General features: G+C 44.6%; 1 protein-coding gene across 1 annotated transcript in view; it reads right to left on the minus strand.

Annotated features, from left to right (window-relative positions):
* The window catches only part of LOC105449640 (optomotor-blind protein), an 83,748-nt gene extending 76,401 nt beyond the window's left edge, over positions 1-7,347 (minus strand). The window contains exon 1 of the mRNA XM_011688943.1: positions 6,615-7,347. Within this exon, the coding sequence (XP_011687245.1) occupies positions 6,615-7,347 (733 nt within the window). The remainder of the gene's footprint in view (positions 1-6,614) is intronic.
* Positions 7,348-18,181: the final 10,834 nt, after the last annotated feature.

The following is an 18,181-nucleotide window of genomic DNA, read 5'->3' on the forward strand; positions in this document are numbered from 1 at the left end:
AAAAATATGGAAAACCTGTTACCGCGTAATGACTTCATGATTGTTACCGTGGCAGATCTCTGTAAGTCAATTCTTAGCTCGATAACTATTATATCCCGTAATCTTCAATCTCGTTCTCTTTTGTGCGTATTAATTATTCCGTTACTAAACACGTAAAAGAAAATATAATCGTTACTGTATACTATATACTGTAAGTTTTTCTCTATCGTATAATCTTTCTCGATAAGATCGTCATCATGTTGATTAAACTAATGATTTACATATAACTAGCAATGTGATTTATCTTCGGTTACAAGACTTCAATATTAAAACATCAAATGTATTTATCACGCAATGCTTTCTTCTCAAAACGAATAATAATTATTATTATAATTTGACGAGTTTGTGATTCAGTCTATACGTATTGACGTTCATATTTCTCGTCTAAATTGTTTTGCATCAATGGATGATACAATATTTATTGGCGTAGGCGTGTTAAAAAGATCTATCTGCAACATTCAATTTTATCTCTGGTAAGTCATTCGACTTCTGTTAACGCCATTTAGAAAGTACTTTAAGCAATGTATTGTCTGTCTTATAATAACAAATTGGTCTGTGAGTTCTCATAATGCCTTACGAAGATAAATGTAACGCAATTTCAAAGAGAAATGAAAACCGTTGAAAAAAATCAAGACACCTGCATCTTTAAAGTTTGATTATTTTGTTACATTATCACCTGTTTATTTCATATATCCTATCTTTTATTTATATGACGATTCATAATTATATATATTTATGAAGAAATTAATGTATATTTCACATTATTTTATACGAAAAGTATTGCAGTCACTAATAAATTTTAACCGACGATCACAACAGATAAAAGTGCGAAAATAAACATACATATTATATAACATTTTTACGAATCGTGTTCGCGACAGCAACGCATATATATCTCAAATAGCAGTCATAACAATAATTTATACGCGCGTTAAACATATGTTGCAATTTTGCAATAAAATAAAACTCTAAAATGTAACGATACGTAGCTTCAGTATTGTCGTGATTTTGCATGCGCGTGTACGTCTTTTTATTGTACTTTTCATTGATAAATATCAGAATGGCTTTCCGCGCGCGCTTGTCATAATTTAAATTATTCTGCAATTACATTCTGTATACCGTATAAGATGCATACAGGAGATGAATAATTAGGCGACGCACCGTCGGTAGGAATTTGTTTGCAATCGTATTTGTTGTTTGCACGTTAAACGTTATGTGTATTTGCGTTTGTGTAAAGACAAGCGATGTGGATATAATACTAGAGTAAAGCTACGGGCACTAAGTCGATAATAATATACTGCGCGATCTCATAACAGATTTGCGAGACCGCTTATTCCAGACGCGGTTTCTTGCCGGGCGTCTCCTTTTTTTGTCATTATTTAAAATATTGGAAAGACGCCGCGCGCACGCCGTTTCGCCGATATCTCGAGACGTATATATGGAGTACGCAACGCAACCGCAATACGAAATGTAACCCATACTCGCGCGTGTGGCAAGGACTATAAACATATCACGGTGTCGTGACGCGCGGCGCGAACTTTCGCCAACGGCACGGCGGGCACGAGATCGATGCGATCGCGCGAAATGGGCGATATTTTTACGCGTTAATGCATTCAGGAAAACGGCTAGAAATTCGCCGAAACTCGTAGCGTATTAACCGAACGAAAGCGCTAGTGAACCGTGACGTTTGGTTATTCTGTTCGTTTATCAAACACACATCCCAGATCCATCCGACGCGGCCGAATCGAATTTTATCGAACACTTACCCGCGCGCGCTCGATGTATTTTGATTTTTATTCGCGCAACCAGTAACGGAAATGTGCCCGCCTCAGCGCGACGGCCCGGCGTTATTTAACGGGGCGCGTTATATTTTTCACGTGGAGAGATCCATGCGCGATGAGTACCGCTAAAAATGTCCAGACCGAGCGGAATGAGACGATTGTTTACAATGATTGCGGTATCGCAAATCGAGGGGGAGGAGGGAGAAAAAGAGAGAAAAAAGTATCTGCTTTTCTGTTAACCGTTAACGCGACGCGGCATTTATGTAACGTCGCGCCATTATTTCTTATCAAAAGTGGACAAAACTTTGAGTGTGACGCAAGTGCGAGGTTCCTGTCGAGATGGCGGCGCGGATTAAGCCGTTCTTCATTTAATTTCCATTCATTTTTTTTTCTTTTATTAATTTTCGTGTCGCTCCTCGACCGCGTCGGATTGCATATTCATTATACTGCTGGTGATTCCAGCGTAAGTAACACTCTTCCTGCCGGGTCTTTTTCACCAAGCCCTGTTTCTATTTTAATGAAAACGGAAACATTAATTAGCGCAAAGTGTGCAACCTTGGGATACATATCTAGTTCTTGCGACATACACACACGAATCACTTATTGTGTTTAATAAGATGAATTGAAGACAATATTGGAAGCTTTCAGATTTCGGGAGGCTCAAAAAGAGGCCTACGACGTATGTACAGCTCTAATACCTAGTTCGCTTCGGGATAATTTCGCGTTTGCAGCGGTTACAATTTTTGTGCTTATTAATTACGTGCGACGTGGAACTTTGATCGCAGAGAACGCTTTTGTTTTACACATCACAAATACGCGTCGAATTTAATAACTCTCTCACGATTGGAAAGACCCGCTATCAAGTGCAGTGAAAATACATTGCTTCATTGCCGCCAATTTATCAACGGCCGCGCGTGGCCTATTCTCTGCACAAGTAATACATTATTGAAAATTATAAACAAGCAAGCAGGAGTATAAAGCCCCCCTCGTCTCCTCCGCCCTTCTGATAAAGTACAGAACGCGGATTTTCGATTTACCGAACGCGATTTCTGCGCCACACAATACCTTAATACAATTGCTAACAGCAAGACACAACAATGCCGCGCACATTTAATCGCACCACGATCATATTCGAATTTTCTATCGTTTCACGAACGGCAGTTTTTGCCACTGCAATGCTCGCGCGCGCTCTGCGTGGCCCTTTTACACCTAACTGAAATGTACGACAGATTAATGCGATCAGTCGCCTGTACGAATAAGATTATTATCGCTCCGCAAAGTGGATTTGGAATTAATTTAACGACAGAGCTAATACAATTTTATTTCGGCCTTTGGAATCTGATCTAGATCTGATCGAACGAGTTTTACAAGGCGTTTCCGCTTCTCGTCTAAGCTGTCGCCGCGTTGTACATCCGACAGAAATAAAACGCACACTTTACTTTTCTTTTTGCATATTCAACTCCTTTTTTTTTCCTTCCCTCCCCCGCCCCCTTCCTCCGTCGCGTCGCGGTCGTTTTCTCCTTGCTCGCCGGGGTACACGGGTTACGCACGCACGTATACACGCGTCCCGAATTTCGAATGCAAGGAACGTCGGGCATGCCCTTGGCAAGATTAATCGCCATTACCTTATGGTCAGTTGGCCGCGAGCCCGACTAGAAAAGAGGAAGAGAGAGGACGAGCCGCGCCGCGCCGCGCGTTTCGAAAAATGACGGGAAAGAGGCACAATAACAGATGACAGATCGCCGTTGCGTCCTGGCTCGACGATCGGACGTCGCGATCAGCCGCGAGGACGTCGAGCGACGCCAACGGGCTTCGCGTCACTCGAGGGGATCGTCGCTGCGCGTCGCGACTACAAATGAACATGAAAACAAAGCACAGTGCCTCTGTCAATTTTTAAATTAACTGTGCGTTTTGATAATTTTAAAGATCGTTTTCTGTTTTAATTGGAAAAAAATGCGTTCAGATGTTTTTCGTTAAACAAAAATTATTTATCAATTTTTAAGCATTTTTTTACGTCGTTTAATTTTTCCCGGAAAATTTTCGATCAAATTCAGTTGAATCATGATATTATAAGCGAGTGAAAGAGCTGTACGTCAGCAGAAGCTAAATTGTCTAGCGGCAACGTGGTAACGCGTGTCTACCGACGTCGGGAATTAATTCATCATTTAGCCTAACGAAGGGAATAACTAGTTGTAGCGGATGAGGTGGACGCGCGTAATAATGCGATGTCAGATAAGACGAGGACGAGCGATGAGCACGTTGTCGGCTCTGGAAATCGTTCTTCCGATTCTTTTTTTTTTTCACGCACCTGGCACGACATTTGCAGACAGCATCGCGTCTCGCTGTTATTACTGCACACAAAGTAAAAGCGAATAATAAAAAGCGCTTTCGTGTTTCCTTTTTCTAATCCGGAGTCTCTTCGCTTCGTATGCTAATAGGAAACTGATCGCAACTCTTTTTTTTTATGTGCGGATAATTTCAGAACTCTTGAAAAATTTTACGAAATCGCGCGTGTAAGTAACGTTACCGGGGCCCGACTCGTTTCGCTCGCGTATTGCGTCGTTGCCTTTTCGAGACGCTTTTCCACAAAATGCCTTGTATTTTTGCATATCCGCGTGTTGCGCCGTCCATCGCGTCGGTGGAAAAACGCATACGAGACAATGCAATTCTGAAAATAATGTCGAAGAGCCAAGTCGCGCACCGCGTTCGCATCGCTCCGCTCATTTAACGCCGGAGATATGCCAGATCGATTACATTATCGCTGCCTAAGTCATAATGTATTGCCGGCCAATCGCGTTTTACTATCGGCTACGTTAGAACCGCGCCGCATTCTCCCCCGACGCGACGATATTAACGTCGCTATTTTGATCACCGATCGGGTGCGATCCGAATTCTTTTAACGTCAGTTCGCGCATATCGACACGAATCACGTTCCCGTGACGATAGGTCTTCCGTTAGATAAAAGAAACCGCGCTGGTCTTTCCTCGAGAACGAAATTCATTATATTTTCGTCTTAGGTTCCCGCGAAAAGAAGTCGACGATATCTATCCATATTACAGACCGAATTAATCATGTGTAGTAGAAAGATGTTTCACGATTCAAAAAGTTACAATTAATCCTTCGATTGAAAATGCACAAGAGGAAGGAGGGAGAACGTAATTTCGAGTTATTTTTTATTCTCGCAAGATATTCGTGAACTATTCTCAAAATATTTCCATACTCCGAAGATAATTTCCTCATTATGACGCGAATGGTGACGGGTCGAGCCACCATAGCCGCGAATTGACTCCGATAACTTTCTCGCCAAGTCCACTAAAAAAAAAAAAAACATTGTCTCGAAAAACAACAGATAAGCCAACGTCCGGCCATTGATGACACTTTCGGCAACATTTCTCTCTCTTTCTCTCTCAGGCATGAAATAAATATTATTGAGAAAACAATTAGCGTGGCCGATTGGTCGCGCACAATCAAATGTCGCGACATTAGCGCCAATCTTTATAATGGCACCGAACGACGCGGCAAACAAGGTAATAAACTGTCTTTAATTAGCGGCATTTAATATCAATAGCGACGGGCTACGTCGCTTTATCGTCGCGCGAATTAACAATGGCCGCCGCCATTCGCGAGATGCGTCTAATTATTGCAGCGCAGTATCGCGCAAGGGGAGTGAAGAGGGATCTCGCGCGTTGAACGAGATCTCGAGGAAACGAGCGGTTTCTTCGCGAGAAGAAGCGGCGAACAGAACGTGCAGTATTTCATACCGCGGTTTTTCTTCCGTGCAGCCGTCGCGCGCTTTGACGTCGCACGCCAATCCGCGCGGCGATCAGGATGTTGCGTAAGGCCCACGAGACGAAACGAGGTGACATGAGTGACAAACGAGAGACTTCCAGCCCGTGTCACAAACGTGTCCTTCCGAAAAACGTGCGCGTTTCCGGCGGCGACAATGGCATCGCGCCAGAACAACAAGATGCGCTCGTGTGCGTTCGCGAAAACTTCTCGAAATGCCGAGCGATTATTACGTCGATTTCCGGCTAACGAGAGAACTCGACACCGCCTTTCGGTCCGTTCTGTAACGCGTTGTGCGGCTCGGTCTTCTCACCGAAAAAAATGTACGAGAAATCAAACTCGTGTATGATACGAAGAATATTTATTAAGAGCCTGACGGACAAATTCTACGCGCGATTTATCTTTCATTTTATAGATAAACTGGCAGAGATAGAGATGGAATCTAAGCGCTAAGTCGGAGGTAAAAAGCCGCAGAAAATGATATGTCCGCAATGTGAAAACCGGGGAAAGTAAACGTGTCCATAAAACGAGCCGGCAACCTGCCTAATACTCGCGCCAGTAACTATACCGTCTCCCGCGGGCTGCAGCCGAAATAAGCACCGTCGGCATTACCGTTGGCACGCAACAAGTTTGTTTGCAGTTCAGCTCATACGATTATTGTACGGCTCATAAAACTTATTGGCTACTACCCTCCGCCTCTTTCTCTCTCTTTCTCTTTCGTCGTTCCGACATATTTAATTAAATGAGAGAGCACTTTCCTCGACGAAAACACACTATTTGCGCGAGATCGCCACCAGGACGACTAGGTCGCGCGAATTCTCTCGTGAGGCACGAGACTTTCACCATTGCACGAGACGGGTGCAACGAGAACTAACTAACTCGAGCTAACTAATCCGACAGACTCCAAGCACGATTCTCGATCGACGGATCTAACATAAGATGAACGTCCACACGTAATTCACGTAAATTCACTGTTGCTAATAGGTACATTGCGCTCTGTCTGCTCACCTGGCGTGATACCGTGCGGATTGAGGTGCGGATGATGGTGCGCACCGGCGAGTATCCCCTTGCTCTGAAGATGATGCGCCGCTATCGTTGGTCCCGGCGAGCTGGTGGGCGGCAGATGTGCCGCCGGATTGTAGAAACCCGCTGCCGCCAGGGCGGCAGCGCTAAAGTAACTCGCGGCCGCCACCGCTGAGGATGAGTGCGACAAGTCGCGTTGGCCGCTCACAGGTAAGGGCGGCGGAGTCTCCGGCGCCGCGGCCGGGCTACCAGGTCCACCGGGCGGCGGGGAAGCGCTACCCTGCGACGACGAGCCACCCAGAATACCAGGCGGATGGGTGCTCGCCGCGGTCAGCAGCGTTGAGACGCTAAAGTCCGTCGGCCGCGGTGCCGCCGGTGCAGGTAGGGTGATGTGGCCGTTCGGATTACTGGCGGGCGGCGTGCCGCCGGCGATCGAGTTTGTAAAGGACGAATGTTGATTCAGAGCCGTCGCTGACGCGGGGTACGCCATCCCAGGCCCCCCCGCCTCGGCCCGCGGCCCCGTATTTGCACCCTCGACCACGTTAGCCTCCAATTCTATACCAAGTCTACGTCGTTGACCGTCGACGTCCTTCGCGGAGGAGTCCACCTCCTCCTCCACCACCACCTCCTCAAGCCGTGATCGCTGCTGCAGCGCGGAGGGTTGCGGAGTGCTGGCGCAGTGGGTACCCCTGCACGCCGTGTCTTGTTCGAATCTCATCGAGACGGGCGGGTGTGCCGAGTCGCGCGAGATTCCTCTTCGAGTGACTCAAACCTGCTCCGAATGTTGCACGCGCGATCCTCCGCTCTCGCTCTCGGTTTTACGACCCGAATTGCGCGGCCAAGTCGCTCGCAGGAGTCGTTCACGAGCCGTCGGACGGACGCTGCTTTTCCGCTCGTCTGAATATATGCCTACGGCCTACTGGTCAACGATCACGCTCGTTCCTCCACATATCCAAGAACGCGCGTTCTCGAGAGAAGCACGCGCTCAAGATTGTGGATCGCGATCCTCGGAACGCCCGCGTTCTTTCGCGCGAATTTCCGATCGCAGGAAATCGCCGACGATCGTCTCACTGTATGTTGCCGAAAATTGCCTAGTCGACATCTTACGTCTACGGACGCTCGATCCTGCCGGCAGGATTGTCCGTGATGTTTTCAGCGATCTTTCACCGTGACGCGAAGTGCATTCAATGAGATATCACTCGCGAATCGTCCGCTTTCGGAGCACCTGATTCAATCGTGAACGAAGAGAGATACACTGGCACTCCGAATCGTCGATGAGTTGGAACACTCGCGAGCGAACGTCTACGGTGACGCCGCGTGATAGATCTTCAGTATAAGAGTCACTCCCATGTCGAGACACTAGCCGCGAGTCACTCTAGGCCATGGTGCAAATGTTGCTCACTAATCACTGACTTGTCATCACCGATTCGTTCGCAGTTCTCCTGCCGCCGATCTCCTGCGTCGGTTCCCCGCGTTTTTCTCTCTTTGTTCCTCTCAAACGCTCCGAAACACTGTGTTCACGACGGATTTGGACATCCGTTGATCGTTCGATGGATTTAAAGACCACGAGTCTTCACGAGAAAGGATATAGTCAATGCGTCCTCGCGCCGGTCGACACGCGTATCCGACGAGAAGTACGCGGAGTCAACGATGATAACGACGAGAACAACGTGACGACGATGACAAATAAAAAGGAGCAAGTTTTATCTCTTCTCGGCGGCCTCTCGACGGCGACGACGTTCGGTCGGGGCTGAAGAGCGGACGAAAGGTGTTACTTGGGTGGCGCCGCGATGGTCACTGAGCAGCGCTAGGATTGACACCTACTCTGGGGGCTCACCCCCACACCTCCCGCGGAGGTGTTGGTGTGCTAAAGTCCCCGTCCGGATTCAGGGCGGTGTGTACGGCGGCGGCCGCGTGTATATGGGTGGTCCGCGGATCCGTGTGTGTGCGTTACGCGCGTGTATATAGACCGCGGTGTGCCTGCGCCGCGGAACGGACGCGGGAGGCGTGAATGCTGGAGGGCAGCGACGCGAAGACTGAGACCATGCGGGGGCTCCTCCTCCCTACCCCTATGACCGTCCGGGCACGGGAGTGGGGGTCCGGCCTTCCCCAACTGTCGGCACCAGCGGCAAGCAGCCGCGAGAGCGACGAAGACGGAGACGCCACGGACTGACGAAACGTAGCGGCGAACGGTGGGGGGAGGGTGAATTTCGCGGCACCTTCTCCCTACCAGCCGGTCGGGCGATAATGAGCGCTCGTAGTCCGGATTGGCGTTCCGGCGCCAATCCGAGCGGCGTTGGACTCGACGCCTTTTCCGACGCTACTCGAGCCAGCGGTGGTCTCACTCGCGCCTTCGCACGCTCTCCCTGTCTCCTCTCCTGTCGGACTTATCCCCACCGCTCCACGTCACGTACACACGCACGCGACGCTCTCCGTTGTCGTCGGTGAACTCGACGTGTGCCCCCACCACGATGCTTCTAAGGGTGTTAACCGCGAGTACGCCCATTAACACCACCCTGCGTCACTGCCTTCCAACGAGGGCGGGGGCATGGGGTAGGAGGAGGGGGCGCGCGACCGACGTCGCGAGGTGTCGTTAGTGGAGCTCGCTCGAATCTTCGTCGACTGAACGTTAACGCTCTCGCATTTTGACGCGAGAGAATTTTCACGTCTGAGTTGCCACGTTGGTCGACACCTTTGGTGAATCAGAGAATATAATATTATTGCTGCCAGATATCGTTTCGCATTTCGATTAATTGCAACGATTGAAAAGTTTCTCGAAATATTGTCTGTTATAAAATAATATACATTTTCTGTCGAGTAAAAATCATATAATACAACTGGAGCGAGGAGACGACTTTTCGTAAATAAACAAATAATTTGATTCGAATTGAAAAATGAGTTACCCAATTATTCAGACACGCGATTCACATATTACTTTTATTGTTCGAGTATTTTTATTAAATCTTAACATTGCTCTAATAATCGGGAAATTTGCTTAAACACAAAAATATTTATCATATCTTTATTACTATATTATAATTAAGTTTGGATTTGCGTATTTTATTTATTTTCCATCAAATTTTAACACGTGCTCCGAGTTTATTTAACTCTATTATGATAAAAGAAATTAAAATTTGCGTACTACTACTGGATAAGCAAATTTCAATTACTCGAGCAATACGGGTGATATGGGTAATGTAACGGGTAACCCGTACATTACTAGCACATTTTGAGTAATTTGAAGTATCCGGGTATTCAGGTATTATTAACTCCATGTTCAATTACCGTTAATTAAAATTCTAATTTAATATAAAGATATATTTTTAATTAAAAGATATATTTTTAAATAATAATGAAACATAGTGTAAGGTTACAGACATATTTTAGTCAATAATATTACATCTTCTGACTATTTACTGTATTTTATAATTCTGGAACTACAAAAATTCTCGTTCGAACAAATCAGAAGGCACGAAATCACATAATTTATCTGTGTAAAACCAAGTTTGGCGACGTTTCATCTGAAAAAAAATATATAGGTGTATATATCTTTCCATCGTGCGCGCGCGCCCGCGTGGCGAATGTACTTTATCATCACTGTAATGCAATACAATTGGCCACGTCGGGAATTCACCGAGTTTTCCGCGAAATACCACGAGTGAGAAGTTTTCGAGAGCCGTGCCAAAATTCGCACGGTATAGCGTCATGAGTCTCACCCCGTCTCATTCTGTCCTTCTTGCTCGCACTCGGGCGCTCTGTCGCCCGTTTCAGCACAGCGGCGACAGAGAGGAAACCTGTAGCCACACCCCCTATACCCCTACCGTTACTACGATCATCCCCCTCCACGATATCACGTGACCCAATCCATTCCCCTCTCGCGCTCACCATCTCTGTCGTCCGCTGTGCTCCCCCGTCACGTCTCTCGCGGGTGCCGCCCTTCACCCTTTCCTCCCAGCGAAACCTCTCCTGCTTTTTCTCTGTCGTGAAACGCTCGACGCTCGTCCTTCGCGCCGCAGAGTGTCGCTGAGACGCCCAGAGCATCACAGTGTTGCCAAATCCGCGAGAGCTTTTCTATCCGCGCGGACTGGAATTATGTATCCAGAATCACATTATTCGGGTGCGTTGTAAAGAGTGACCGTCATGCTGAAACCGTCGATCGAAAAGCGTTTTTTTTTTGTTAGCCCAGAGCAAAATTTCAGAGTCTGCCGGGCCATGATCCGGTTTAATCGTAATTATATGGGGAGAGAGAAACGCGGGAGGATTAAACGTCTGGAATAAAGGGGCGGATCATGTTGCTTCATTATTTATTGCTTCTGCAGTGAAATATTGGCAACGTGCACCTTTCCATTGCACTTCTTGTAAACTCAATTTCTCTGATTTACCTCACAAAAGAAAAGTAATAAATAATAGCTTGAGAATTTGATCTCTAATCATGTTTCAAATTTCACATAGATAAACATACACTTGAATACAACTATGTTATATTTAGTTATGTATTTATAATGTGCAATTTATAATATTTATAATATAATAGTATAACATTTATAATATTTAATAATGTTATATATAATTTATATATGTATAATATACATTATAATATATTAATAATATGTATAAGTTTCCTCAAATGTTAGTAGTACATTACAATATGTGATATATTTTCAATATTTCATTAATTTAAATGACTTATGTCTACATGTAAGACTTCCTAAGTTAATTTTTAGTTGATTTTTATAATCGCATAAGTTTAAGTTGTTCATATAAATTAAAGCTTAAATTTTCTTAATTTGTTTACATCTTTAGAGTAGAAATTAGACTAATCAAGTTATTTATGTAACAATTATCGATACAACGTGCACATCAGATAAACTATTTCTTGTGATTTCACCTTATGCTAGTTCTCATTTGTCTCTATCCGCTAAATTGCCGGACACTCGTCGTAGACAGCTCATTCTACACTTTTCGTTCTCTTTCTTTCCTTGGCCGATCTGAGGAAAATGTAGCGGCGGCGATCGATGCTACTATATGTTAGCTATCGGATAGAGGCAGTGAAGCGTAAAGGAAACGAAATAAAGAAAAAAAACATAAAGCAGAAGGCGAGAGAAAGAGCGTCTGAAAATCCTACGGGTACACATATATTGCGAGAAACCCCACAGTGAGAAAGAGAAGGAGCTTAGTCGCCTCTTCGCGTGTCCGAGACGACGTGGTAGCGAGCGGCTGAGGCAAGAGCAAAGTTTGTCCTCGTCGGCAGGGAGAAGATAGCAGTGTGAGACAGAAAAAGAGAGAAAGAAAGAGAAGGAGAGAGAAAGAAAAAAAATCCAGCCACCGAGCGCCGTGATACGCGGAGTCAGGGGGAATGACATAAGATGGAAGGAGAGCGACGGCGCGGGCGAGAGAAAGAGAGAGGTGGTCATAATCGCGCAGACCGCGTCATAATCCGCGACGAAAAACATTTGACGAGCGCGCCGGGCTGGTAAAGGGGCAACGCGAGTGGGCGTGGCCCGATTTGACACCGCCTACGTGCCTGAACTCCCCTCCACTATCGTCTCCGACATGTAGGTGGGGGGACTAGTCTTACGCGACGCGCGGAATCGCACCGAGTGACGAGGCGAGGAAGTGGGGGGATCCGCGAGACGAGGACGGAGACTCGTGTGGCATTCATCCCGTGACCACGATGAGAGTAGGACGAAAAGACAGGACACACACACAGCGATACGCTTTACGCGCGCGTGCGCGCGCTTACACACACGTTGTCCAGCACACACGGTGAGATTTTTTTTGCGCGCATACGCGGTGGTCTTGTTGGCTGGTCAGTGTTGGAGATCGGCTGAAGTTTTGCACGAAGGAACTTGGTGCAGCGTTCTATATCGTTTGGTGTACGACCGATGAACGTCCCACAAGACCGCAGATTTTGTCGGGCAATTACACCAAGTCCGGCAACGCGAAATGACTACGTCAATATCACGAAACAGTTAAATTGTATTGTAAGGCTAATCTTTTGGCCTAGAAGTAAAAGACGATATATGAAAAGATGTGAGATTCCTGGCCCGAAGAATAGAAGTGTATATCGGGTTCAGTATAAGTAAAATTGAAATCTTTGTCATATATGTAGAGAACATTTTTGTTTAATCAAATTGAAATTTTAGTGTAGAAATATTAAAAACAATTATTTAATATTGTGTTCTCTCAATTGCTGGTGTGTGAAATAATTATAATCAAAGTGCACAAAAAGAATAAGTAATAATTGAAGAGCTTGCTTCAATATAGTGGGCTAACCCATATTTTGTAAAAATGGAGAAAATTAACTCTAAAATTAAAGTGATGGAAAAATACATCCATTTCTATTAAATATCATATATTTGGCTACGTTACGAATTAGCTCATTGTTGCAGCAAGCCCTTCAATTATCGCGATTAAATAAAGAGCTCATGTATCATACATGATAAAGTATGCGATGAAAAGCAGGTGATTTTATGAATGATCAGAGACAATTTTGCAACGCATACACACATGTAGGGTAGACTTTTCTTTAAGATTACGTAAACTTTATTATCCATAAAATAATAGTTTTTCTGAAATAAATCTTGATGATAAAATATAGTTAGGAAAAGTATTCTAACAAACATTGATATTTACGATAAAGTTATCTAGAGGCAAGATATATCCACGAGATATATAAATAGATACATGATAAATATGTTCAGAAACTATCGTACATACACCTATAGAGTTAACAGCGTGCATTTTAAAGAAACTGAAAAATGTTATGTAACAAGCCTGAGCCACAATTGTATCTATCGCACAGGTCGTTTCAAAATTAGTTTCGTCAGAACGATACGTATAAACTTTGCGCTTTAGGCGATAATATTACTATCAAATTATGTCTTCGATTGCGTGGCTGTTCCGCCCGCAGGAAGTGGACAGTACGCGTATGTAGTGCATCCGGTCTTTGAAACGCTACGTTGATAGTGCCAATAACTCGCATATAATTAATGATGCCTACCAACCACTGTTCGCGAGTACGCCACCCCGATATAGACCATTTGTTCCTCCCCCGATGCGGTGAACCATCGCATACGCGTAGTCGCATTAGTTAACCACAGTGGCTGCGAAATTCTGGAAACCGGCGAACTGTGTGTAGGAGACGGGGTATTTCGAGCCAGTTGAATTCGTGCGCGTGAAAAAATGTATTGACTTAATTTGCGATTGCAAGATTGAAGAAATGCGCGATTGCAAGAAACGCAAACAGTAACGAATGTTAATATATTTAACATAGGTTTATTCGAGCTACACTCTAAATTCGTTGCAGTAAAAATTGTCACTTTACCATATAGTGAAAGGTCGATTTTAAGGTTTTCACTGCTATGCAGTGATTTTCACTGTATGTAAAAGTGAGTTTTAACTTTTATTAAAGTGAAATTTTCACTTTAATAGAAACAGTGAAAAATGTCACTGTTATGGTAACAGTGATATGATTACAGTGGTATGATCCACTGCTAGAAAAGTGATTAATTAACTGTAGAAGCAGTGAAAAATCACTTTTTTAGCAGTCAAAAATTTTTTGAAACGGTAGAAAATAATTCATTATATTAATAGTGAAAAGTAACTTTACTAGAGTAAAAAATATAGTAAAGTAATTGCCTAATGAGAGCCGACACGGGTGTTGATGTGTGAAGTTTTTATCATTACAATATCCAACAATACACGATTTGCGCGCCGCACGGTTTGTCGCTCTTGAAACACATCAGTTCTTTGCATGAAGCCGGAAACTTGTATAACAAATTAAATTGACGAACAATTTAATATCTTTCGATACTAATATGCATCTATAAAATTTCCCTCCTCATAGGTAATTACTTCACTATATTTGTTATTTCTTGAAGTCTATTCTATTTAAAATTCATTAGAGTAAAAAAGTCACTTTATACTAGCAGTTAAAAAGTCACTGTTAACTGCAGTGACTCAAATTCACTTTAAGTTAAAGTGAAATCTCATTGCAAAGAGGATGGTCGCATTTTGACTATTCACTATAGTGAAATTTCACTGCAACGAATTTAGAGTGATATCTATAATATAATTACTACGGCAATATCTGCACTTGTAATATTTAATTCCGATTAGATATATACTTCTTTATGTTTCAATAATTTAAAATTTATTTTCTCAAAATCAGCAATCTCGGTTCCTTATCTCATCCTTAACTTATTTTCCACAACCGGATATCGTGTTTCGCGACGCCTTTTATTTCACTAAACAGCGACTCGGCAAGCTGGATACGCAAGATGAATTTCCCTCGCCAACGTTTCGAACGGAGATTCCAGGCAGATAGAGCACACACCGGCCCCCGCTATATGTATATCGGCGCGCAGCCTATAAATCTTCTCGGCCCATAAACAAAGCTTTTGAACGCGAAAGGTTGTTGCAGCATGTGCGTGACGACCGTCGCTTCGCTCTCTCCGCGAGTAACTCGCGAATGAGACAAGAGTGTAGGAGGAGTAGCTCGCGCGCGAGGGTGGCGAGACCGGGGGCGGGGGGTGAAGCGGGGCTGAAAGCCCTGACGGCTGAATTTAACGCCAAACTCATCAAGTCGCACAGCTTGCTTCTTCGCGGGAAGGAGTACCGCGGCCAATTTTGTGCTCTTAGCAGCTTCGTCTTCCCCGTTTACCGTATCTTAGCGCACGCATCCCTCTCGAGTTTCTCAAGACTTCGACGACATTATAGACGTGAAGTCTGCAGTTTTGACTATCCGTGTATAGCACTATTCACAGATGCGCATATAACGCTGAAATTTACTTTTATATATACATATGTATATAATATATACAGAATATATGTGAAATCGTATGCAAAACACTGTTTGTACAAATGTAATATTATTGTGCTTCAGAAACACTTTAATCCGAAGAGAACCGTGAAGAGGACTTTTCTTTGCACATGAGAGGCTGGAACGCGCGCCTACGGATCTCGCTTTGAGTGACTTGTTCGCGCTGGGGAATCGAAGAAGACACTAATGAAGGTTGCGTGATACCAACTGATCGTCGGTGAATTGAAATTGGAGCGTAAACGGCGCGTACTCGTCACCACCTTTGAACGTGCATCAGGCAGCTTTTCCTCAGAAAATTCGGCAGAGAGCACACGGCGGGATGGAGGCTTATAAGCGACGCATCGCTCGGATAAACGGGAAAACTGTGCGCGAGCACGGAACAAACCAATTAAGTATTTTAATGGGACGGGGTTACCCGCGGCTCTGTAACAATCGGATAAAACAATCGGAGGGCATGCCGATCCGTCCCCGCCGAGAGCGGTGGTAAAGCTGGATTGCCTCGGGGTGATCGTTGTCGACGAGGACGGGAGGGACAAGGGGGGCTGGAGGAGAGACGACGAGAGGTGGTGGCGGTGTCGGTGATGGTTTAGAAGTGTGGAAAGACAGTGAAAATTCCCGACGTCACTCCAGCGCGCCGCGGGCGTGTAAATTTGCACCGGATCGATTCCGGGCGGGAGGAATGAGGAGGGAAAGAGAGTGAGAGTGAGAGAGAGAGAGAGAGAGAGAGGGGAGATCATCGTCGGTTCAGGGAAAACGCGGGAGCGCGAGAGGAGAGTCAAGTACCTAACCGACGCGGCAACGAAACGCCCGGAACAAACAACAAACAAGCAAACAAAAACCGGCATCCGCCGTCTCCACGGCGCCTGCCCCGCGCGAGGCGCGCTCGACGCGTCACGATTTTCGAATTCTCCGGCCTGTCCGACTTCGCCGCTTATACGTGTAACGTGCAGGGATGCGATGAGCGAAAAGGAAAAAGAATGCGTAGATGTCAATTACACGTTGCGTTTCTTAACCCGAGATCGGACGATCGACTTCACGTGCAACGCGAATATTCGATTGGACGTAGTTACATGGTTGGTGTAAAATTGGTATTTCGATTCAGGTAACGCTTTACAAGGGTAACAGTTTATGTATTAGGTTTTATGATAAACTCGAAAAGGTTTTATGATTGTGTTTCAAATGTAGTTTTGCATAATATAATTGACAATAAAAACACGGAATAAGCTTTCTTCATCTCCATCTCTTATCAGAGTTAATAACATACAATTGCACATGTAGATTAACATAATGTGATACTCGTAAGGTATAAACGGATAATACAGTCGTCTTGTTAACACGCGGCGACAAATACGTCGATAGATCTGGATAATAAATCGGGGTCGGCGAGTGTCGGGCCCTCGATGGGATATCGCCGATCCATCGACGTGTTTAGTAGATTTTGGGGTGGAAGAAGCTCGAGAGATCAGGATTCGTTCGGTGAACCCCGACGTTTACCGACGTAATCCGTAGCGACCGTAGCGATCTGTAGGAGAGCGGGAAAGCCAGAAGCGGGAGGGTGGTTCTCGATCGAGTGGTTTGACAGGGGTAGTTTAGTCCGAGATATATATATTTCTAATACTATTAGCCGGTGTTCCGTTACACAACGACAGATGGACGGGCGCGGAGATATATATGCGCTCTGTTTGGATTTCGGTGTTCGAGGGTGCAGCTGCGAGTGTGTGTTATACCGCGCGTTACCCTGTTTGTGCCCCGACATCAATTGATAGTTTTGGTAAACGAGAATCTCTCCACAATAGGCCTCGTAACGCTTTGCAGGGAGACTTGGCGTTCTTCGTTTCGAGAACATTCGTTTCCTTTGTAATGCGATTTTGAGACCACGCGGGACTCGCTGAGTCTGAGTGAGTCGGCGGAGTGAATCAAAATCCTAACTGATATCTATCCGATGTCTCAGATTTTTGGCATATTTGAACAATTTAATAAAGATTAACAAAAACTTGAATAATGTGATTCAACAAATCTCATGTATACAAAATATAGTTAACTACAAAATTATTTTTGCAGCTATGTATTGAGTTAAATTATGTTAATTATAATTAATTATAATTAAGAATAATTAAATATAAAATCTTATGTTTTGAAAACAGATGATAAAATCATTATTACTTTTTTCGGTTGGAAATGTGGAAGCATGACGAATAAATAATCGTGACTATCTGCTAATCGCGCGTATCCCGGAGCTTCGCCATTAATTAGATAATTAATACTCACTTCGTACGGCTCAAGGTATATATATCCAATATTAGATTGCAGCGAAATTAACACAACATATGTTGCGTAACCGTCGCCGGATCTCGGCAACGAATTATCGATTCGCAGCCCATGTAGCTGCGAGCGACGATTGTTCTACTCGAAATTCACTTCCGATAACGCGGAGACTCGATTGTGTTTCCGGGAGTCAACTTCGCGCCATTGATTGAATTATCGGGCATGCAGTTGATTGAATTCGCTGTAGGTATACCGCCGCGTGGAACCCATTTAACTCATCGTCCAAGTAACTATTTAAATCAACCGACTAGATATGTCTTCTATTCCGATTAGAATTCGTGGGCGCATGAAGCTTTTCGTTCACTTATATTATCGCACTCGGGCTTTAGGATTTGCGTTTCTTAAATAAATTTGGATCATCTATAAAGCGCGCGCGTATATTCTATAATATGAGAACTTTTTG

The sequence above is a fragment of the Wasmannia auropunctata genome, unplaced genomic scaffold (genome assembly GCF_000956235.1).
Source record: "Wasmannia auropunctata unplaced genomic scaffold, wasmannia.A_1.0 LD336074.1, whole genome shotgun sequence".
In the NCBI taxonomy this organism is placed as follows: Eukaryota; Metazoa; Arthropoda; class Insecta; order Hymenoptera; family Formicidae; genus Wasmannia; species Wasmannia auropunctata.